A 25162-nucleotide genomic window follows, 5' to 3' on the forward strand; every position below is an offset into this window, starting at 1 on the left:
ATAAGTGACCATTACTGTGATATTTCAGTGGGAAAAGTATCCCTATACATAAATAAAGGAAAACTTTTGAATAACAAAAATACAAAAGTAAAAGGCAGGCAATAAACAAACTAGGAAAAATATTTCCAGCACATGATTAACAAATAATAACACCCCTAATCTATGAAGTATTCTTTCAAATCAATAAGAAAAGACATACAATAGCAAAATGAATGAAGGCTATATGAATAAACAAATCACCAAAGAACTATATCTGCCCAATAAACACAATAGGAATAAATTCAACCATACAGTACTTTGTAATTAAGAAAATACAAGTTAGTTCTACAATGAGCTCCTATGCTTCTCTTCCAAATTGGCAAATATTTTTATCTTATAACAGTTCCTAGTGTTGGAGAGGATATACCAAATATGCATTCTCATGTACTGCTTGTCAGAGTGGAAACTAGCATCGCCCCTCTGGATGGCAATCTGACAATACAAGCCAAAAATCTTTACAAATGTTAATCCCACAATTCACCTGCCTTTAATTTACCCTATGGAAAATGCCAGAGATTTGCACAGAGATTTATGTGCAAGAATGGTCACTGCAGGACAATTTATAATAGCAGGAAAAAAAATCCGTATGATGAAATACTATACTATAATTGTAATGACATGGAAAAATATTCACAATATACTGGATACTGGCAAGTGAAAAAGGTCAGAGTATAAAATATACACATTATGATTCCAAGTTTTGTTTAAAATATCTCTTGCATAAATATGTATCATAAATATATTTTAGATAAAATTAGGATTATACTGCACATATTGTATATATATAATAGCCATAATAATAATATTCTAAGAAATACATCAATATAGTGAGTAACACAGTGGTTATCTCTGAAGAATTATAGGAGACGTTTTTTTCCCTGTTTGGTATTTTTCCATATTTTTTAATATTTCTAAAATAACAAATTAATCAGGAAAAAACAGTATTTTAAATAAGAAACGCTTCACCATCTTATATGCCACACATATTGTGGCCATACATTTACAAAGCTGCCTTTCATAAGCCACATGTGGAAAATAATTTCATTACCTACAGTCACATTTATGGTAATAATAGCTAGTGCTTATACACAAAGCGCTTATATATGCCCATCACTATTCTAAATGCTTTCCATATATTAAACCACTTAATGCTCACAATTATTATCCCCACTTTACAGATGAAGATTGAGGCTCAAGAAGACCAGGTGACTTGCCCAAGAAGATTGCTCAGCTAAAGGAGAGCTAGGGGAAAAACAAGGCAGGCTGGCCAAAATCCATGCTCTTAACCAGGACAGGCTACTGTCTCTCTTCATAAACTATACTCCAAAGCAACAAGACTGGCTTATGATATAATGTCAGAACATAAGCAATCAAATAAGCACCATCCCCTTTAAAGTAGTCTCCATGGGAAATTCTATACATATCCAAGGATGCGGTCACTGAGCATAACATTTTTGGAAATCCTCCTTTTGACTGTCCCCAGGGGGCAGTAAACAAGTCTCCTGAAAGATGAGATTTCTTTCAAACAGCTGGGAATCATTCAGATGCAAGTCTTAAAGTGTGATGAAATTGCTTAATTCTGCTTTTGGTAACACAGCAAGAAAAATCGATGAGGCTGATTTTGCTGTTGTGCCCATAGCTCATATCTGCTCCCAAGAACTATATTCACAAGTGGATTTTAACATTTGCAACACTGCATTATTGTAATTATTTGTTCACATGCCTATCTTCTGACTGAGCTAAGGTCCTCAATGGCAAAGACTGTCTCTTTTTCATCCTTGAATCTCCAGCCCCTAACACAGTTCCTGGCAAAGAAAGTACTAATGAAGTATTTGTGAATGAACTCTACGAATAATGCCACACACATGCTTTGAGCAATGACAGATAAATAAAAAACACTGCCAAGACGGCACCTGAGTTTGTGTACAAACAAACATATAACGTACATGGAGACTGAATTTAAAAAAGGAAAGTTTTAAGGAGTAATTCCTAAGATTCTGAATATTAAGGAAGGAGTTTTAACAGGTCTTCTTATAATAAAATAGTATCTAGCTACAGTCATTTCTCACAAAACACAAGGGGGGAACAGAGTAGCTATGCCTTGTTGTCTAAAAAGCAATCTACTGAACCAAGGATGCAGAAATAACCATAAACTTTCCCAGACAACGGTGCAAAAACACATCTGCTACACAGCAGACACCAGGATGCATCCTGCCTATGGGTTCAATCGACAAAGCACAACCTGGTGCCTGAAATATAAATCAAAGACCTTCCATCCCTGCTACTTATTGACGTTTTGCTACCTGCAAATTTCTAACGCGTGCAAGATGGGCCTATTTTTATTTACAGCACAAACCGCAGACGGAATGTAAAACAAGATGCTTAATAAATCCAGAAGAACATAAAACACCAGCATAACTCAGACAGCAAGACAGACACTCACTCCTTAATTAAGTGGGTGATGTTCTGTTTAAAACAAAAAGACAACCCTGGGCTAAAGCTAAGATTAAGCACTCAGTGGTGCGAGGGAAATGCCAACCATTTCCAGGGCAGAGGCTTTAAATCATGAAAAATAAACCATCTGATAGTCTGTATTCAATAGTAAGTAGGCAGTCGGGGACACAGACTGATTTGGATTAACACATTTTCAGTTATAACGAGTAATTTTACAGAGGATTAGTATCTTGATGGGCTGATCAATAGGAGGCACCGCTGCTATTACAGATGAAAAGAAAATTGCCCCTCTGGTAATAAAGTGTGCGTGTCTTCGTTCCCCTTCATTTGCTGAGTCCATTACTGTAATGGTTCCAGCATTAACAGCTGGGGCAATTTAAGCAGCAGGGGTCTGATGAATTTAAAAGCTGGGCACCCTGGCTACCCATCCTTTCCTTTCGAGGCTGCATATGCGACTCCTCTCTCTGCCTGGCTGGTTCCAACACCAGGATCAGGTTTTATGAGAACAATGACTACCGATTCCCAATTATTTGTCTCATTAATAGTGTTCCCAGCCAATCACGTGACTGAAACAAAAATCGCTCGCAGCACATTGGCTGCTGAGTCGGCGAAAAATGGCACACTATTTACCTAAATAACAAGATTGACATGACAAGAGGCTGGAGTCCACGGAAACTGTAATGTCTGCATTCGTTTGCCTGGTGCTATTCTCCAGCAAAAAAAAAAAAAAAGAAGAAAAAGAAAAGCAGAACGTTCGTGCTGACAAAAAAAAATCATCAGCAAAATTTTCCATCTCTATCTTCAAAAAATGGTAAACTGGAAAACTGTGAGATAAAGGACTGCTGTACATGGAAAGAGAAAATCCGTATTAATGCAGCCTTGAGACTTTAATCATGCCCAGTTCAGCAGAGTGAGTTAAGGCTGCCACATCAGCCCATTTTATATTATTATTGAAGAAAGGTTGGCCCTTGAGGCTCAGCCTTGAATGATCCGGTCTCTAAATGAAGGTGCCAAAGGGCAGACTTAGGGCTAATGCAGAAATCAGAGCTCTGAATTTTCTGATCACAAACAGTTATGAAAACACTCACGCACTGGCAACAAACCTCCTCCTCAGACCGCATGGAACATAACTTGGTCCTTCAAACTGAGTTTTCTGCGTGGTTTCTACCAGATGTAAAGGGCTCAATCCAGACACTTATCCACAGGGAGGTTCTTTAACATAAAGGAAGGCACGTCACTTCACAAGCAGGTCACTTCCAAAACTACAGGGCAAATACATGATGGGCATGGCAACAGGACAGATGCATGGAGCATAAACAAAAATGCAAGTCTATATAGAGCCCACTCAGCTTTCAAAGGTTCGATGCCAAGGGCATATGTTTGGAGACAAGTTCCTACCAATGCACATCTTAATCTCCTGAACACGTCCTGACCCAACCCAACAGTTCCCCAGATTCTTTCCAGTTGACACTAGAAAATCAACTAGTGAGACAATTTTGTAAGATAATCCAAAATCAGTTTACAACAAAAGGTTAAGTGAATGACGTTGGAATTCTAAATTTACCTTCTCCAAACTGTGTCTTTTTTTAAGGTTCCAAAAGTACCATCTCAACTATAACGTTCTTTTCTTTGAGAAGTTAGAAAGTCACACTCTGCAAATAACTTTAATCAATAAATAAATCATAATAAATCATAATAATAAATAAATAAATCATAATAAAAGAACCACAACGAAATACACTAAATCTGGAAGGTAAGCTAACATTTAAAATTTTAAAGAGAATGCTAGAAAACAACTGTTGACAGTTGCATGTGCTGAGGAGTCTTGTTTCTCAAAATGAATACCTATACCTATAGTATGTTAAGTAATTTGAAATTCATAAGTATTTAACCATGTTCCATCCTTTCTTTCAGGTTCTGGTTCCACCTCTCAGCTGTAGAAAGCCTAACAACCAATACCAAGCAACGCTCTCGGGAATCCATTCATTCACTTGATAAGTATTTATCGGATACTTACTATGTGCCTGGCACCATGTTAAATCCTACGGCTAGAATGATGATAACAAAACGAAAAAGGCATGGTCCCTAACTTTCTTTTAACTTTCTTGATGCCTGCAGTCTAAACGCCAAACTGTATCGCTAAACTCAGACTCAATAAATCCAATGAGCAGCCAGGGAGCCAGTATGATCATTATTAAGGGTCACACGTAACATATATCAGATGCTGGAGGCTCTGGACCATTCACTCTTCATTCAAAAGATACATTTCTTTTATGTGCAAGCCTCTCCCTTCCACCAGATACACTGTAAAGATTGAAGGATGAATTAGACACCAATGCTGTCTTAAAGAAGCTAATGGTTGTTTAAAGCCTCTAAGACTTTTTTTTCCAATGACAAATTTAGTTTTCAAAACCAACACTAAGATTAAAAAGGTTAAGAAACAGATCTGTATACACCCGAAACTATCACAACATTGTGAATCAATTATAGTTAAATAAAAAGAAAGAGAGAGAGTGGAAGGAAGGAAGGTAGGAAGGAAGGGAGGGAGGGAGGAACCTGGAAATAATAGAAAGTAACAAGAACTCACTATGACTCAACCGTTTAATTACTCAAAGGAGGTATTTAAAGTGGTTTGGAAACTATGAGCAAATAAAACTAACCCTTCTTCTACACAGAGAAGGCAATCAAAACTATTAAATGATGGTTAAAGTCTCACCCACACTCTGGAAGAAAGATCAAGCAAAAGATAAAGATGGGTTTGGGGGAAAAAACACGGAGTAGAATCTGTCAGGCGAAGTTTTAATTTTTTAAGTTCCCTGGTCATTGAGCCACCACCAAAAATGTCCGACATTTGGTTTCCTAAATTACCATCAGATAAACTGGTAAAATAATCCACCTTGGCCCATGATAAAGGGAGGGGCCAAAAGAACCTTCTCAGAACTTTACTAGTGCCAAACTGCAAAAAAAAAAAAAGAGTAAATTGAGGTAAAAAAAGAAAAACAACAACAACAACAACAACAAAAAACCCAGTGGGTGCATACATAAATAACAAACTTCCTCTTATTGCATTATTATATTTACAACTCATTAGACCTTATAACTAACTTAAGGTTTATCTTGTTAAGTGACAGTAAGACAATTATTACCAAAAACAGAAGACTTATTAAATGATTTTTATTTGAAACAACAGGTTTACTATTCTGGATATATTCCTTCACTGAAAAAAAAAAGTACTTTTTTTTTTACCATTTTAATCACTTTATTATTAAATAGATCAAGGGGTCATGTCATCAACATGACTTGTCATTGATGACATTGACCTTGATCACCTGGTTGAGGTGATCCTATTAAGTATATAACCCTCTCAGTAATAAATTTAAACTCTTTCTATTCTCAGGAATTTTAGAAAAGATGATCTCACCCAAGGCAGCATTAAGAACCTTTGAAGCTACTTGGAATTCAACATCCACATCTTTTCATTTCAGAACTAAAGAACAGTTCTAATATTTCTGCACAACCTCTAAAGGAGTCCTAGGCCTCTCTCATAAGGACACACCCTTAAAGAGATCTTAGAAAGGAATGCCATGACTCCCAGACCAGGTTAAACAGACCTTCCTGAGGAAGGAACTCCATGACCCCCACAGCACGGTAGAGCCTCCCTGCTACCATGTCCTGTTTCCACCGTAAAACGCACCACTCTACTGCTGGTACTTGCTTAATTATCTATCTTCCATGGAAAGGCAGCCAGTCCCACGCGACCAAATCTGCCCTATTTACCTACGTGTCCCCAGTGCTGAGAATCCTACTCGGCACTTAACCAGGTTCCTCAACTGAACCAAGGACCACAGAGCATAGTTTGACTACGTTCTCAATTCTTCCAAGGGTGGTACATAACTACTACAATTTGGGACGAATGGGAGAGAAGTTAGTGAGACTCCAGTAGAGAGAATCTGCCCAATTAGACACTCATATAAGTTCACAGAATGAATGGCCTGAATATAGGCTAAAGGGCTGCTGGGATCAGACAGGTGGTAATGACGATGACAGTGAGATGACGGGGATAATAACAAACAGGGCTCAAGGAGCTTTACCTACATCTCTCAGCCTCATCACAATCACAAATAGCACCACAATGGTACAGATGAGGAAACAGAGGCACAGGGCAGCTCAAAGCAACTGGTGGAGCAGGTCCCATTCCAGGATCTGCCTCTAAAGCCTCACACGCTAAAGCACTGTACTGTGACTAAACAGGCAAAGCTGGAGTGTGGCAGGATGGAAAGTAGATTCTCACCTAAAGGGGCAGCCACTCTTCAGTGCTAGTTAGTGAAATGCATGCCCAGTGTTGCCAGATGGGCTGGTTTTTCATAAAAGCCAGCCATCCAGACTTTTGTGTGAAATCTCTTAACTTTTAAACATTGGAAAATAATTCAGCAACTTTCAAACACAGTTCGATTGGGCCAAATAAAACACCTGGATGAATACGGAAGTTGTAAATTGGTGACCTCTAGTGGCCCCTATCTTTCCTCAAAAATATACATCCCAAAAATGCATACTCTGAATCTAATCACAAGAACATATCAGACAAATAAGAATACAGGGACATTCTACAAAACAAATAGTCTGTACTCATCACAAAGGTCCATGCCTTACTCATCACAAATGTCAATGTTTTAAAAGATAAAGAAAGGATGAGGAACCAATTTAAAGGAGATTAAAGGAGACCAGATTAAAGGAGATTAAAAGAGAACAGAGACATGACAATTAAAGGTAATGTATGACCCTGGACTGAACTCTAGACCTGGAAAAAGAATGCTATAAAAGATATTATTAGGACTAGTAGCAAAATTTAAATTTGTACTATGGATTATAAGAATATTTTATCAATGTTAACTTTTCTGAAATTGACAATTGGTTTTGTTTATATATAAGAGAGTGTCCTTGTTCTTAGGAAATACATGTTGAAGTATTTATGGGTAGAGGATTGATGTCTCCAATTTACTCTGTAATGGTTCACAAAAAAAAAAAAAAAATAGTTCATGTATTTATATATAGGGAAAGAGAGAGAGCTATAAGCAAATGAAGCAAGTTCTGAATCTGGAGGATAGGCGGGTGAGGGCTCTTTCTTCTACTCTTGCAGCTATTCTATCAATTTTAAGTCATTTCAAAATAATAAATTATATCACCTGGGGAAAAAAAACAAACACGGGGGCAGTCTTATGTCAGCAAGGGGTTCTTTGGGCAACCCTCCATCAAGGCCATACCTACACTGTCCCTGGCACAATGGCCAAACCTAACCAACACTGGACTCTCACAGCAACTCACAGAAGCAGCTATTCTTGACTCCATTTTCTGGCTGGAGAAACTGGGGCACAGGGTGCCAAACCTCTGTCCAACAGCAAAGAAAATTTTAGAGGCCATGGTTCTAACTCAGCCATCAAATACTAATCTGAACTATTCTGCAATATGCCTTATTAAAAAACTCATTTTAAAAATGCATGAATATACTGTGGTACCCTCATGTTTTAATACAAATTACATAAATGTTATCATAACAAGCTAACTGTTTAATCCAACCTTTTTATTCACGCTACAGACTTGGAAACTGTATAAAAGTCTATGACATAAGCAATCACAAGAAGAAAACAGATCTAAGTTATTTCAAAGAGAAAAGGAAAACCAAAAGCAATTACCCACTATGGGGATAAAAAGTTTATTTTAAAAGGCAAACAAGAAATCTCTGTGACCTTGGGATAGGTAATGACTTCACAGCTATGACACAAAAAGCAAGAATCATAAAAAGAAATATCAGTAAGTTGAACATTTAGCACAATTAAATACTTTTGCTCTTCAAAAGACCATTAAGTAAACTAAAAGACTGAGAAACAGTATTCACCATACATATTTCTAACAAAGGACTTACATCTAGAAAATATAAAGAACTCATAACACAATATTAAGAACACAAATAACCCAACTAAAAAAAAGAAAAAGAAAAAGAAAAAAACAGCAAAAGATCTGAACAGACACGTCACTAAAGAAGATATATACCTGGTCAACCAACACTTGAGAGAAGCAGCTCTGCATCATTAGACATCAGAGGAAAGAAAAGCAAAAGCACTATGAGATACCACTTCACACCCGCTTTCAAAAAGACCATGATGACAAGTGATGAGGACGTTAAGAAACTGGAACCCTCAAACATGAATATTAAATGGTGCATTCACATTGGAAAACAACGTCCTAGTCCATTCAGGCTGCTATAACAAAATACCATAAATTTGGTGGCTTACAAACAGCAGAAATGGATTGCTCACAGTCTGGAGGCCAGAAGTCCAAGATCTGGGTGCTAGCATTGTCCGGTTCTGATGAAGACCCTCTTCAGGCTGCAGACTCCCAAGTCAATGTTGTATCCTCACATGACAGAAGGGGCGAGGGAGCTCTCTCAGGCATCTTTTATCAGGACACGTGATTCCATTCCTAACCACCTAATCACCTCTGACAGGCCCTACCTCCTCATACCATCACCTCAGGGATCAGAAGTTCAACAAGAGAATTTGGGGGTGGGGGGGACCCAAGCATTCAGACCGTAACAAACAGTACAGCAGTCTCTTAAAATGTTAAACACAGATTTACCATATGACCCAGCAATCCCACTCCTAGATATCTACCTAAGAGAAAAGAAAACATATGTACATACAAAAAGTAGAACACAAATGTTCACAGCAGCATTATTCATAATAGCCAAATAGTGGAAACAACCCAACTATCCATCAGCTGGGGAACGGATTAAACAAAATGTGGTGTAGTCAGACGCTGGAATACTACATGATTCACAGTAATAAAAATGAACAAAGTACTGATACTGCAACATGGAAAAAGCCTTTCAAAGAGATACCCTCATTAGTCATCACTGACATGCAAATTAAAACCACAATGAGGTACCACCACACGCCCACTTGAAGGGCTAAAATTTAAAAAACAGACAATACCAAGTATTGGTAAGGCTATGGAGCAACCAACAGACAGCTGATGGTAATGCAAAATGATGCAGTGGGTTTGAACAGCATTCCCCAAAAAGATATGTCCAAGGCAACCACTGGTGCCTGTAAATTGTGATCTTATTTGGAAAAACGGTCTTTGCAGATGTAATTAAGTTAAGGACCTTGAGGATCATGAAATTAACATAGATCATCCTGGATTTAGGGTAGGTAATCAGTACAATGACTGGTGTCCCTATAAGAGAAAAGAGACAGAGATTCAAGACACAGAAACACAGAGAAGGCAGCCACAGGAAGACCAGAGCAGAGACTGAGGCTATACAGCCCAAGCCAAGGAATGCCTAGAGTCACCAGAAGCTGGATGAGGCAAGGAAGGATTCTCCCCTAGAGCCTTCAGAGGTCCTGTCGACACTTTGATTTCAGACATATCTCTAGAAGAGTGAGAGAATACATTTTTGTTGTGTTATGACACCAAGTTTGCGGTAACTTGTGCTAGCTGCTCTAGGAAACTTATACAAATGGGAGAATCACTTTGGAATACTGTTTAGCAGTTTCTTATAAAGTTAAACACAGAACTACTATAGGACTCACCAAGTGGACTCCTGGGTATTCATCCAAAAGATAGGAAAATGCAGACTTACACATGAATGGTCATAACTGCTTTCTTCACAATAGCGCCAAACCAGCAGCAATCCAAATGGCCAGCAACATGTGAGTGAATACACAAATGTGCCAGAGCCACACAGTAGACAATTAATCACCAATAAAAAGGACTGAGCTATTGATACATGTGACGATGTGAATAAATCTCAAAAACCATTATGCTGATTGAAAGCAGACAGACCCAAGAATACACAGTATCCTTCCATTTACATGAAATTCTAGAAAATAGACTTCATCTGTAACAGGGAAGAGCTAAATCAGACTCCATGTTGGATCTGTTTCTTTGACTTTAACCTTTGCTTGTCGCTGCTTTTGCTATTATAATCATACATGACGGCCTGCCTCAGGGAACACTGCCCCCTGCCTGAATGTTAAACTAAAGTGCCTCTGTTCAGCTCACAAGCAGACAATCTGCCCTGCCCACCTGTGTGAAAGGCTGCAGAGAAGAAGAAATCAGCATATCCCCTCTGTTTTGCAAAAACTGATGGTCCTTTCACAGACTCCCTCTCTGATTCTATAAAACAAAACTAGCATCCAGACCCCGATAAGATGGTTTTTTGGAGACACTAGTCTGCCATCTTCTGCGCCTGCCGGCTTTCTGAATAAAGTCGTATTCCGTGCCTCAACACCCCGTCTCCAATTCACTGGCCTGTCATGCAGTGAGCACAGCGAGCTTGGAGTCTGTAACATATCTACAGTGATAGAAAACCTATCGGTGGCTGCTTGGGAGCCAAGGTGGGGGAAGACTGACTGAAAACCAGCAAGAGGAAATTGTTGGAAGGGGTTGAAATGTTCTCTGTATCAGCTCACAGGTGTTTACATCCATCAAAACTCATCAAATTGTACACAGGTGCAAATAACGGGACGTAAATTAGACCTCTGTTAGAAAAAGAGAAAATAATTCATGAGTAAATGAACATTTTATATTTAAGATTTTAAAACTTAATTTACTATGTTTTGTTCTAACTAGTAATATTTCATAAACTTTAAATAAACATCAAAGAAATTTCTTTAAGTAAACAGGCAGATAACTTGCTCTATCATTTCAACATGTTTTACAAGCAGAAAATGGGAAAAAAGCTTTGGAGTCAGAAGACCTCATTCTGGGCCCTAGTTTCACAGAGTAACCAAGTGGCCTTGGGCAAGTTTTAACTTCTACAAGCCTAAATTTCAACACCCATCAAATGTGAATGACATTAACAAGTACCTCACAGGCAACGGTTAGGGTTTCAACAGAGTAAAAGCTCCTTTGTACAGGGATTCTATCTCAGCCAAAATCAGAATTCCAGTGTCTGGCAAATAATAGGTGCTAAATAAGTCTTTACAGAAGAAATAAGTAACCTTCAATGTAAACCCAAAAGGTAAGAAAGACATCATGCACAATACCACTGTGTGACATTTGTTTCTTTGAACTGTCGTAGACTAATGCAGAAGGTTCTCCCCATCTTGTACCCAACTTTATATACTGCCCTTATAGCATACAGACTAAAGCATGGAAACTTCAGGTCCTTGGTGAAACTCTGCTATAACTCAGGTCATAATAGAGCACATTTTGTTGGATAAAGTTTTCTATAAATATCAGTTTGACCAAATTGGATAATAGTGTTTTTCAGCTTTCTAAATCCAAATGGATTTATAAACAATTGTTTAATCAAGTAAAAAAAAAAAAAATAGAGCACATTTTATATTTTAAGTCCATAGAGGTATTGTCCTTGTCAACTACAATTGGCACTCACCATCGGCACTTGCCATCTACCTCTACAAGGATTAAATCATGTGCTGCTACAGCTGCTGATTTTTAACACTCCCCCCGAAAGGAGTTCAGGGTGGAGAGGTGAAATGAGGCACTCTGTGCTCTGGGGACAAAACTGGCAGAACAGATCTTCAGATAGTTAGATATTTTCAGGAGCCAATTTTATGAGACCAATTCTTGTACCTCCTCATATCTAGAAAAACACTAAAATCTTTCACGGTGACATCTGCTCCTCGTGACTACCAGTAACCTTCACAAGGTTTGGGAAGAAACCTTCTGCAAAAGTATGTGCTTGACTGCATGTGCCCCCCCCTTTACCAAAATCACATATACACTCACCTTCCCCTCCCCCCAGCCTTCCCCCCCCCCCCCCACCTCTCTGGAGCAGTTACTCAGAGCTATCTGAAATGCTGTCTCCTCGACTGCAGTCCTCATTTTGCCCCAAATAAAACTTAAGTCTTAACATCATGCTGTGCATTTCCTTTAAGTTGACACCCTGAGACAAAGTGAGTTCACTTGTAGGACTCCAAATTCTATGAGAGCACAAAGTGTCTATTTCATTTACAATGGTTCCCATGTCCAATAATTGCCTGATACAGAATGAGCAACACATATCACATATAAAGGCCCTGCAACCAGATAAAGCACACGAAAGAGGGACTTCTAAGAAGGCCAAAGTGGCTGATGGGCAGAGAGCAGGGAGGGTGTCAAGTCTACTGAGGTTGTGGATAATGCAAATACGGTCTAGACCATGCAAAACATCGCAGGTCATGTGACGTTTCCTCTTTACCCTAAGAGCAACAGAAATCCATGAAAGACTCCCCACCTCCCCCCTCCACACTGCCCAGCTTGAGGGATCTTAATTCCCTAACCAGGGATGGAACCCAGGTCACCGCAGTGAAAGCACCTAGTCCTAACATCTGGAATGCCAGGAAATTCCATGAAAAATTTGTAAACACGTGGTTGGCAGAGGAGGTAGGAGGGGAAGGGCCATGATTAGATTTGCATTTTGAAAAGCCCACACACCACAGTGTGGAGAAGTCTTGTGTGGAAGGAGGGACAGAAGGGGAGCAAGGAGTGTTTGGGTGTAAAGTGACTACAGACCCATAAGGACTATTGGAACGGTCCATTGAAGAAGTAACGGTAGCTTGGTCCAAGGTGGTGAAGATGGAAAAAAGTGACCAGATTACCAATATATTCGGACAAATCAATAGGACTTGATTTGGGGAATGAGAGAAACACTCAACTCTTCTGAGCCTCAGGTCTTCATCTGTAAAACAGGACCCTTGATACTCCATCTGTATAATACCTATCTTGCAATCTGCTGTGATAATATGAAATAATATAAATATGAAAACCCAGAGCCTGACATGTAATAAATGCTAAAATAAAAAAATCCATGGCTATTATTATTGTCATCCATGAAACAGCAACTGCTACAGGGTGAAGCCCAAAAACAGAAAATGGGATGGTAGTTGAAGATCCATATCCACTGTGCCGAAGACACAGCACACAGACAACTGTTCCAAACACACACATCTGACCGCACAGATTATTTCACCTAAACCGATCTCGGTCCTCAGAAATTATTACCGATGAGGAAACCACAACTGATGTGATCACAGGCATCTGAGCATCCGATAAACTGAGGCACAAGGGTAGCTACAAATTTACCCAAGGAATGAGGTGTAGAAGCAGGACAAGAAAATGGGTGTCTTCATTCTTCTGTGAGCTGATCGAACAGGACTAGGCCTGCATGCCGAGCAGCACGAATTTAGAGCCCCCAAAGTCTCTGGCTCCCTTGCTGACAAGGCCTTGTCATTCCTTGGCTTAAGTCCGTGGGTCCGCTTGCCATTCAACCCAGCTCTTCCGGTTCCGAGCCCCCAGCTACAAGTGCACGAAAGATCCCAGACTCCAGAGAGCCCGACATACCTTAGCTTCCCGCTCTCGTTCCTCGGCTGTCGGGGTCCGCTTCATGCTGCCGATGTAGCCGCCTCCGCCACTGCTAGCAGCGTAGATTCCTCGCCCTGGACCCCGCCTCCTCTGTGTAGTTCTCTCGGCGTCCTGCTCCCGCCTGGCGCCATTCTCCCTCGGAGCCGCAGGAACTACCACTCCCAGGATGCACCGCAGCGACGCCGGAATACGCCTCGGGTTTCGGCGCAAGAGAATTTCCCAGGTCCTACAGCTGGGCAAGCGTAGTCCGGGGCGCAGCGAGCAGGCGGGCTGGGGCCCGAAGGGAACTACATTTCCCAGGAGGCAACGGGGCCTGCCATGTTTTTCCCGTGCTGCTCTTGGCCGGCCGCCCCACACGCCGTCAGCGTTATAGCAACGGTAGCTAGCTGCGGGGAGAGAGTGGCGGTGAGTACTCCGGGGGAACAGAAGGGGCGCAGGTGGCCGACCCTCTACCTGCAGCGCGGACGGGGGTCCTAGGGTCTGCTCTACGGCCTGGAGAAGGCCCTGGAGTTCTGCTCGCGTGAAGAGCAGTCCGGCTCGAGACACCTCCGCCTCCTCAGGCCCGAATCACAGCCCGCCCATTATCCCCACTCCCAGCACCGGTTTGAAATTTTCTATCCCAGCCCTAAACCCTGGCTGATAAGCGTGGAGGCTAATTGCTGTGCTTCTCCAGGTCCTTCTTCAAGTAGAAGGTCACATAAACAGTTCGCTCATTTGTCCTGGGTTAGGTATTGGTTGCGGAAACCGTAAGCCTCCTGAGTGACCTATTGTTTGCTTAATTATTTACAATTATTTGTTTATCATGGTGACCCCCATAGCCTATTAACTCCATGAAAGTGGAGACTTTACTATTTTAGTCTCAGTGCCAGGTATTCACTTATTCATACCATAAACATTAATATTGGCGCCCACCCCTGTGCCAGGCACCGTTCCCGACCAGCTATGAACTGGACTGTTGCCGGTCTCAAGATGTTTGTGCTTTATTAGTGAAGAGGAAGTAGTAATGAACCAGTAAATAAGATAATTGCAGTTAAGATAATTGCTGTAAAAGAAATAAACAGCGCTGAAATTGGGAGGAGGAGTACTCTAACCTGGGATGCTCAGGGAAGGCCTCTGAAAAAGTGACGTTTGAGCTGAGCCCCAAAGAATGAGGAGCCAGCTAGTGTAAAGGACTTGAGCAAGACAAGGGTACCGTGGATTTGAAGAACGTAGAGAGCAGTGTGAGTGGCACCTAGTGAGCCTGGAGGGATCTCATGAAACGGTGTTGGTGAGGCATTGCAGCACCGTGCAAGGTTTCTCAGTCCCGGCACTATCAACATTTGGGGCCAGATAATTTTTTTGTGTGGTTCCTTGCACTATAGGATATTTAGCATCATCTCTGGGCTCTAGATGCCACTAAGACCAGCCCCATGCTTCCCAGTCGTGACAGTCAAAATTAGGACCAGACTACTCTTTCTTAGATGTGTGACCTTGGGCAGGTTACCAAAGTTGTGTCTCGGTTTCTTCATTGCAAAGTAGGAAACAACCTCACAAGGATATTGTGAGATATTTAATTAATTCACATAAGTAGAGCACTTAGAAGAGTGCCTGGCCCGTTTTAGTAAGCATTCAATAAATGTTAACACTGTCATCGTCATTATTGTTATTATAAAAAGCCACCATAACTCTGTCATGGAAAAGTTATTGTTTTCACAAGTGTCCTGTGTTTAAACTTCTCAATAATTTGGTTCCTAAATTGACCTCTCCTGTGGCAGTGTTTCCAAAAGAAGTAGATGATCTCCCAGGCATATGTCCATAAGCTTTTTCTGTCACAGTAAAAATGCAATGGTTTGCAGCCTTTGATGAGTTATAATAAAAGTTACTAAGCTTCTCTCTAAAAGTTAATGCATGTATACACATATGCATACAAGATTTTGGAAACCATCTCTGGCTCCACAGACCCTGAAGCTCCGAGGACTCCATCCATTCATTCATTCAACAGCTATTTAGTGAATGCTAGCTATGTGCCCAGCCCTGTGCCAGCCTCTGAGAGTACAGAGGTAAACTAGAGAAATCAGCTTGCCACTCTCTCACACTTTACATTCTAGGACCAGTGTGCTAGAGATTGGGAACCTCTGCCTTCAGGCATCTTCATTGGTTTTTTTGCATTACTAAACATTGCCACTCAGATCCGCGTGTAAAACTAAGTTACTGTGATGCATCTCTGCAAAGAACAGAAACTGTAAAAATGCCAGAATTAGCTGGACAGCGTGTATGTGGAGGTAGGAAGCTCTGGGACTTCCTAGGAGGTAGGGACCTAGGCCTCATGGCAACAAAGGAGACAACAAAAACAAACCCAGGTGGTGAATTTATGAAATCTCTTTCACAAAACTTGGAACTACCTACTCTGTGCATCAAGCTGAAGATTAGTATTCAAATGATATTAGCATCCCAGGCAAATGTGCTAAATGCCTTTAATTTTCCATCTCACCTTTAAAATAACTCTGTGAGATAGGAATTGTTTTCTCCATTTTTAAAATTAAGGAACTGGCACAACAGAGGAAAGCAATTAAATTCCAATAAAGAGCTTAAAAAATTAAGGAATTGAAACTCAGCGAGATTAGGTGACTTGACCAGCCAGTAATAGAAACAACCATTTGAATCAAGTTTCTGACTTGAGTTTTTTCCAGATACCTGCTTTCTTTGGGGAGCAGAGAAGGGATGGAGGATGGAGAGGAGGTTATTTATTAAATTGGGGGGAGTTTGATTTTGTTTCAGATAGAGGAGGAGGAAGAAGAGAAGAGGAAGAATGATAACCTTACCTCATTTCCTAAGCAAACTATAGGAAATATACTGTTGAAAGGAACACTGCCTCCATGATTGAATGTAGTATTACTTTTAAAATAGAAGCTTTCATCTTCTTCAAGCAGCCCATGTGGGCAATAAGATGTCCATTAAAGTTCTAGTGCCTTATTCATTTTATTTGGTTCATTCCATTGCATAGTTAATGTTACAACTTGGAAAGATTTTATTTGAATTTTCTTTTCTCCACAGATAAGCAATGTCTGGTCCAACTGATGAGACTGCAGGAGACCTGCCTGTGAAAGATATAGGTTTAAATCTCTTTGGAATGGGAGGGTTACAAGGTATGGCCAGCTGTTATTTATTACAGTTATGAACTTTGATCAGTAACTTCTTTACTTTTAATTTAAAGTATTTCTGATATTCATACAAAGACATTTAAGTAACTATATATTTTTGATTGGACTAAACAAGATGGAGAATTTTAGAACAACATATGGTATTTTACTGCATGCATCAGTTATCAAGAGCTCATAGAAAATGTAAAATCCCCCTCTGTTCTGATAAAGAATTGTTATAAATCATCTTCTTAAAATTCCACACATCAGTAGAAACTACACAGAGAGTACCAAGCCTCCAAACCAAATTGCCTGGTTTAAATCACATTCACCATTAAAATGTTTCTTTATGCATAAAGTTTATATGGGAGGAAATGCCATATTTAAAAATTTTGCCCTTCAAGTGGAATATCTCAAAATGGTTTGTTTATCCAAGTGATGCTGACTTTGTTTTATCAAATTAATACACATTAGAAGTTTTCTTTGTCCTTTATCACTTAGTGGTTGCTATAGCCCTAAAAAGCACTTTCAAATTGAGAAAGAAAAGTACTGCTTTAAGGAACAATTTAGAGTGTAGAGCTGTGTTTTTATTTGTGTGTACAGTATGTCAGCCATGCTGTCATGCCATAGCATTTGTCATTGAGAAGGCTATGATGGAAAATACATTCCGCAAAGGCTTCTTCATACACTTGTTAATCAAAACACTGCAAGTGGCCACCTTGAACTACCACAGAAAGGTGGTCAAAATACTGCTCGTTGAAAAAGATAAATTTGACTATATGGCTTTTATTGTTAAAAGTGAAAAGAATGTTAAGCTTTGCTTTAGATCTTTGGTGGGGTATCAGGGAAATACAAATAATTTTAAATATGCAAGGCTGTTGTTTAGTATTTGATACCCTAAGTTCAATTCTTGCCCTTATAACCTCCCCATAGAGTTTTAATCTTTGTCCATTTGTTCTTTGTTTCTTACGGATGACTTGAAAATTGACCAGCTTCAAAGGAAAATATCAAATTTAAGCATATATAAAAAAAATATATACACACCTGCTAAAAGGTGTAAAAATTCTTTAAAAATATGATAGCTTATAAATGATTTGTGACTGTTTTTGTTTGGTCTTGCAGATTTTATGGTTTATTTTCTTTAACCTAACACCCATAGCTCAGAAAAAATATTTTATCTTAATCATATTGTTATTGTTGTAACTCTTACCTTTAAAAAAAAAATACTTCCAGATACCCTTTTAGTTTAGTTTTTTCAGCATTCAGCATATAAATTGAAAAGTCTTTATTGAATCAGTGTTCCATCTTACATTCTTAAAGATGGTTATTTGAATACATTTTTGAGTGGAAACTACTGTTGCTCAAATCCTTAATACTGCATGTAAAGTATTAATAGCAAAGATTTTTGTTCTTACCTCCAGTCAGTGACATGAACAATGCTATAACATTTTCTAAAGCAGTCTTAATTGTAGGTCACAAAGAAGAAATCTGAGATGAGTGCATCAGAGATTATGTTAATATCAACAGTTATTGTTTTTAGAGGCTATTTTAAGTAATCCTACTGTTAATTACCTTGGCATTTTTGCAGAAACTTCAGCAACACGGACAATGAAGTCTCGCCAGGCAGTGTCACGTATCAGTCGTGAGGAACTGGAAGACAGATTTTTGCGTTTGCATGATGAGAACATTTTACTCAAACAGCATGCCCGCAAGCAAGAGGATAAAATTAAAAGGTTATGATAAAAAGCTTTTAGCTTTTTTTTTCCTGACTCTGTAAAGTTTGGAGGATATGCTTTTCTGTAAACTTAATTGAAAACCCCACCTTGAATCTTTTTTGGAGCAAGGCAGGTTGTAAATAAATACAATTTTTAAAAATGGAAAATCTTACAAACTAGGATAATAAACCAAAAAGATTATGAGTGTTTATTATGTCTGAAGTTGCCATTTGAAAGAAAGAGCTAATAGCTATGAGCGCCATGCGCGTATCAGATCTCTAAATAGCTTTTGCTTTAATATTTATAGTTTAATAAACAAATGGCCAAAACATCTGTTTTCTAAATGTCTTGATTTTAAAATGAAAGTTTTAAAAAGTAATTAGCTATTCTTACTTGTTAGAATGCCTGTTCCTTTAAGATTTCCTAATGAAAGTATCACTATCTGGAAGATATTTTACTTTGCTTCGGTTAACCTAGAATCTATATTTATTTCAAAGAGTCTGCTGTTTCCGAGGAAACAGTGTCACTTTTGTATGCAAAAAAGTTTCTGCAGAGATTATTTCTTAAGAGTAGACATCTTTCATTCATTCTTCTTCAGGAGCACTGTCTTCTGAACGTGTGGCATTAAAAGTTCATTCTCATTTGTGAGCATGAACAGATCTGAATTCATATTCATGTCCTAGGTTCACTGGAAAGGTGAGACAGTGATTGAAGAAAGAAGTAGGGTTTTTTCCTTTCTGCTTGGAGCTTAGCCTGTAAAAGAGTGGTTCTAGTCAGTTTCTACTCTATGGACTTTGTTTTAATGACCCACTGACCTGCTTTGTGCAGAGCTTTTACTTTCAGTTGGTTTTTGAGTCGTGATGATGGCTTTTTTTCAAGGCACGTGACTCACTTGCCTGATTCTTTTTCTGACCACTAACACAGCCGTCACCCTGTCTGAATGAGGCATTTAGTCTGGGACCGCTAAACAGTTTTTTTCCTTTGTAAACCTAATTGGTCAGTAAAAGAATTAAATTCACAACCTTGACCTCATTAGTAATTTGTCCTAGCCAGAAAGTAGAAAACAACTTAATAATGAGCTATATAGTTTAATGGAAAAAGGACTGGGCTAGGAGTCAAGTTGTGTGCATGTGTTCTTTCATCTCTCTGCCACTTGCCTGTGGTATGTTCAAGCCATTTAACCTCCTGGGATTTTATTTTACTCAGCCCTGAGAGTAGTGATCCAATGACCACTATGACCCAAAGCTCTAATTTCCTTCTCAATTTCACACCACTGACACTACTTAGATACATGGATAGAACTACCTTTAAATTTATCCTTAAGATATAATTAGAATCACTTACTTTGGTATAAATGTAGATTTGATAAACCACCTTTCTAGAGTACTCAGACTTTACCTGGTCACTTATTTCATTAATATAAAATAATCAAATGAAAATTATTGCTATTACTGGACAAACAGGTGCAATCTTATTTTTCTTGGCACAGTTTACTTGAATATCTTTGAAGGAATTTTAAGCCTCTTTATGGATATGCTCTTCTTGCCTTAAAAATTGGCATTATTTTTCTCAAGATATTGACTGCTTTTTCACATTAAATCTGTGACTTTCTTTTGAATGTAATCCCTATCTCTATGTGAAAGTCTTTGTATAACAGAAGGTTCAGATATTTAGATTTACATCTCATTTAAATGGCTACCATTTTTCTATGGATAAGCCATTTGGTGGGGCTCAGGGTCCTCAAGGGCTGGGTAGAGTGGGTGGCTCTGTTGGCCAATGATACCTGACCAAATTTCCCAATGATATATCCTTCTCTGGATTAGGTGGAAATGGAACTAATCCATTGATTGTTTTACTAGGGTGTTTGTGGTACTCTTGGATCTTGGTTTTTATTATCCTATATCCCTTGTAAAGCATGTTTAATGGATGTGCCTCAAGGGAAAGAGAAAACAATCTTAACTGATTATGTTATGCATAGCTCTCCCCTATGCCACATGCTGTAGGCCAAGTAGCCAGAAGCGTAGATAGACATGTGTTACTACCACTTTTACAGAGGACTCTGCTTAGGGCAAAAAAAGGTTGTTCTGTGACATCCCAAAGCTATTAAGGGTTTTTTTATTTCACTTTTGTTCTCTTAAGTAAAAGCTTCTGTCCATAAACATGCTAAAATAAAGCAAAACCCTGTTTAAAGAAAAATGAAGTGTGTTTTTATTTTCAATCTCCTGTCTGGGTCTTTATAAAAATAGATTCACTATAAACTAGAATCAGCTATTGAAGATGTGCGACCAATTTTGTAAAGTCTTGAACTTGTGTCTCTCATCAAAGCCACCTTTTCTTTCTTGTACTGCCAAGATTTTTCCATTCACTGTCAAGCATGTTTTCTGTACGTGTATATTACATCACCCCCATGTGCCCTTTCTGTCTTTTGTTCTGTCTAACCAGTTTTTATCAAAACTTAAAAGAATCAAAGGTATAAACTCCTGAGATGTCAAAAGCACAATATATGTCTAAATTTAGAAGTAGCATTGAAATAATACTCTTTGTATCTAATTATTTTCTACCATTAAACAGGCCTGTTTCGTGAGCACTAAGCAACATTTAATGGTACATGTGGGTTTCTTTTGAATTTTTCATTGAGCTTTTAATATGTATGTATCTATGCATTCTAACATTTTTATATTTGTAATATATCTTAATCCTAGAGGAACTGCAAACAATACATCACCTTAATGCTGCATAGTCTTAATACACTTTTGAAAAGTTTTAACTTACGGTGGCTTGCAGATAGAACCCACCACATCCACAATGTAGCTACATTTAAGTGCATACAGCATTCCTACATAAGGTCATGCGTTAAAAATTGCATTTGAGGAACATATGGAGTAAATATGTGTCCTCTCTTTACTAACCTTAAATGATAAGCCTTAGGAAACTGTTATTTGTCAGTGCTATAAAGCAGATTGTTGCCCAGTGGTTTCAATTATCATCAAAGGACTCTTCACAGGCAGTAATAGTTACATCAAAACCTGAAATTTATTATTCAGGTTCTGCACTGAAGTCTTCACAGTGATTATGTTCCTTTCAACAGAATGCATTTTATGCTGACTTCTCACATTCCTTTTCATCTTTTTATTATTTCCCTAGAATGGCCACCAAGTTAATACGGCTAGTTAATGACAAGAAAAGATATGAACGGGTTGGTGGCGGCCCCAAGCGGCTGGGAAGAGATGTGGAAATGGAAGAAATGATTGAGCGGCTGCAAGAGAAAGTTCATGAGCTTGAAAGACAAAATGAAGTCCTCAAAAACAGACTAATTTCAACTAAACAGCAACTTCAGATCCAGGGTCACAGGCAAACTCCGTACAGCTATGTGCAATCTCGTGTTAACACTGGGCGTAGAAAAGTGAATGAAAATGCAGGCTTACAGGAATGCCCTAGGAAAGGTAAACTAAAGCTTACATTAAATCCTAAATTTAAGTTAATTGGTTGTTTTACACACACATACATACACACAGAGTTTTATTTCTGTATTATTCATGTTTTTAAGCATCTCCAGAAAGATAGAAAAATCATTTTTTGACTTTTTGATAAAATCACATTAATGTGAAGATCATTTTATATACAAATCACTAGATCACATTCAAATTTGTCTAGTAGAACATTGAACATAACAATTCATCCTAACATAAAAGAAGCATATATGAAACTATGTGAAATATGGGTTTAGTTTAGTTTGAGTTAGTTTTTCACATTACAGGTAAAATCACATTGACTCAAGCAAATGGAGAAACCACTAGTTTGTCTACATGGTCACAGTATTATTCTAAATGATCATGCTTGAGTTTTTCGTGCAAAGGCCTTCTATAAATTTTACAGAATTGTTTAAATCTTTCTCACTGTATGGAGGCAGCTTGACAGTGGAATGTGCATATAACTAGGGGTTTTAAAAGTTGGTTTCTTGCTCCTCTACGTACTATCTGGTGACCTTGGACAAGCCTTCTAATCATTCTGAACTTGAGTTTTCTTTACACATAAGAGGATTCAAGCAAGCGACTGTAAAGGTCTCTTCCACCTCCAAAAAATGATCATTGGTAAACCACTTTCCTCATCTTGAAAATGAATCACCTAAAACCTACCCAGCTTACAAAGCAATTCAGTTGCATATAGAAGACTCAATTCTATAGACAGAACCTAAGTATTTCTAATAAAAATTCCCAATTCTCTCCACCCACAGACAGACTTTATTTATAATGAAGGAAAAAGTCAATAAATATTTTAAGTAATATTTTTTTCATTTCAACTACTAGGGAAGGAAATAAAATTTTAGCTCTAGTTCATCTTCATTTGGAATATGCTTCACATAAAGACCAAATATTTTTAGAGAAATAAAAAATCACATAAAACTTTCAATTCATTGAGGGAACAAAAAATACCATCTGAACAGAAAAGGAGAAAAATTTGTTCTATTTTTCTCTGCAAGCCAAAATGTTAACACTGCCTATTCCCTAGACAGAGCTCCTTTGAAGTCAATAAGGCCTCCATGCAGGCAGGAGGCAGCTGCAGGATGAAAGAGCTTGGCTACTCCTAGCAATGTGAGATTGGCAATAGGCTTTGAATATAACCAAAGTAATCATAATGAATTATAAATCAAAAATACATTCTGCCACTAATTAACTTTTTATGTGGAAGAGAGCCCTTGACTTCCCAGAGCCTCATTTTCCCCATCTGTAAGATGGAGTGATAATACCAGATTAAAAGAAAGGTCAGGAGATGGAAGGTCCACAATAATATATTTTACCTTTAAATAGTCATTTATCCTCTCTGAACCTTAGTTTTGTCATCTGTGACTGTGGTTGGGCAGGATGATCTCTACGGTCTGCAAGGTCTTTATGCTAAATAAAAACGATGCCCAAATATTAGATTAACAGGGCAAGCTAATCTAGTGCCATGGATTGCTGTTTAAATAGAAGAGTTTGATGGCAGTTTCTCCTTGTAGAAGAGCCACAGAACAGAAGAGCCTTTAAATGTTACCTACCTAGATTAAATTTCTCCTTGTATTTACACTCTTAGTAATTCAGAACCTTTTCCACTGTTTGGTACAGAGTCTAGGATGTAGAAGATGCGCAAAGCATTAAATGCTGGATTGGCAAAAAAGTTTGTTCGGATTTTTCCCTAACATCTTACAAACTTTTTGGCCAACCCAATGGTAATGAATACTTTCCTAACTACTGTCTTTCTGTGTAAACTGAGTCACCATTATCAAGATTAACACCTTAGTAGCTCTAATAGACTCTTCAAGACTGCCTTTAAGGCTAGGACTTAGGCCAGAGTTGTCAGAAATATTGCAGCCCGAGGGCTGGGTAAGAATCCTGGCCCTCCTGGGCCACAAGCAGTCTTAACCCCCAAAGCTGCTGTACAAATATTATCGTTTCCTATTTGTGCCCTGTCAGGATAAAGGATGGAAAGTACTGGCTCAAGATGTTAATCCGTGTAGTGTAGAAACAATTTTTATTGCGAAGAACCGATAGGAAGATCATAAACTATATACATTTGGTAACCATTGGAAAATCACCATGAGACTGTTAAGTGTTAAGATATATTTTGAGTATAAATAGGTTTTTTTTTTAATTCTAATAGTGATGTTTAGTTTTTCCATGATTTATGTAGGAAAAGCTTAAGAATTATTATTACTGCCAAAATAATGTAATTGGCAAATTTTAACACAATAAACTGTTATAATGTTTTAGGCAAAACCTGTTCCATTCTTTACTCTGGATTACAGCAGTAAATGTTGAAAGTTTTGGAAATAGCAAATGATAGTTTCATTTACTAATTAAAATTCTCATTTTTAAAAAGTAAACTTATAAGGAGAATGAATATTTTCTGTACCTTTATATCTGGAACTGTTCTCCATTTTAAACATCTATATTATTTGTCATATTTTATTTACCTAAAACTACTAATTTAATTATTCTATAAGTGTAAAGTAATTCCTATAATGAAAAGAATGTCTTGTTTTTAACAATGGAACCAGGCTTGTAAAAATTACATGTAATTATTTTTATAAGAAAAGTTATATTTCAGCGCAGCAGTGAAGTGTTTTACTTAAAGGAATCCTATTGATGATCTCCTCTCAAATTACCTTTGTTTAAATATGGGTTTGCTTGCTGAGGTATACTCAATCCAAGTACAGGCAACATTTTGACTTAACACTCACAGTGTCTGTGAATCACACAAATGAAGATAAGGTTCAAAATGTAAGGTCAAGGGGTATGAATGAGTAATTTAAAAATCAAGAAACCTTTATCAAAAATACAAAGGAAAAAAAATCACGTTTTTGAAAACTTTTTCCTTCATACCTCAGTTTATATTGTAAAGACCTGAATTTAAAACTTTGGTTCTTTCCGAATTTACTTCAGAAGTGCTTAATCTAAGTTGAATAAAACTATTTCTGGGTAATTTGATTTC

General features: G+C 38.2%; 2 protein-coding genes across 10 annotated transcripts in view; one reads left to right on the forward strand and one right to left on the reverse strand.

The window, feature by feature from the left end:
• Positions 1-14049, reverse strand: part of FTO (FTO alpha-ketoglutarate dependent dioxygenase) — a 382583-nt gene extending 368534 nt beyond the window's left edge. For 5 of the 6 annotated variants that reach the window (XR_009049648.1, XM_057711126.1, XM_057711123.1 and 2 more), the window contains exon 1: positions 13840-13921. Coding sequence is in view for 5 of the 6 variants with exons in the window: in XM_057711126.1 (XP_057567109.1) it covers positions 13840-13884 (45 nt within the window). In the remaining variant the exon portion in view is untranslated. Of the gene's footprint in view, positions 1-13839 lie in introns of all 6 variants that reach the window. The other variant, XM_057711122.1, reaches the window with a different exon arrangement.
• Positions 14050-14194: 145 nt separating this feature from the next.
• Positions 14195-25162, forward strand: part of RPGRIP1L (RPGRIP1 like) — an 89832-nt gene continuing 78864 nt past the window's right edge. For all 4 annotated transcript variants that reach the window (XR_009049747.1, XM_057712750.1, XM_057712751.1 and 1 more), the window contains exons 1-4: positions 14195-14265; positions 16894-16985; positions 18568-18712; positions 21839-22137. Coding sequence is in view for 3 of the 4 variants with exons in the window: in XM_057712750.1 (XP_057568733.1) it covers positions 16901-16985; positions 18568-18712; positions 21839-22137 (529 nt within the window). In the remaining variant the exon portion in view is untranslated. The remainder of the gene's footprint in view (positions 14266-16893; positions 16986-18567; positions 18713-21838; positions 22138-25162) is intronic.

Source organism: Hippopotamus amphibius, chromosome 16 (assembly GCF_030028045.1).
Source record: "Hippopotamus amphibius kiboko isolate mHipAmp2 chromosome 16, mHipAmp2.hap2, whole genome shotgun sequence".
Lineage (NCBI taxonomy): Eukaryota > Metazoa > Chordata > Mammalia > Artiodactyla > Hippopotamidae > Hippopotamus > Hippopotamus amphibius.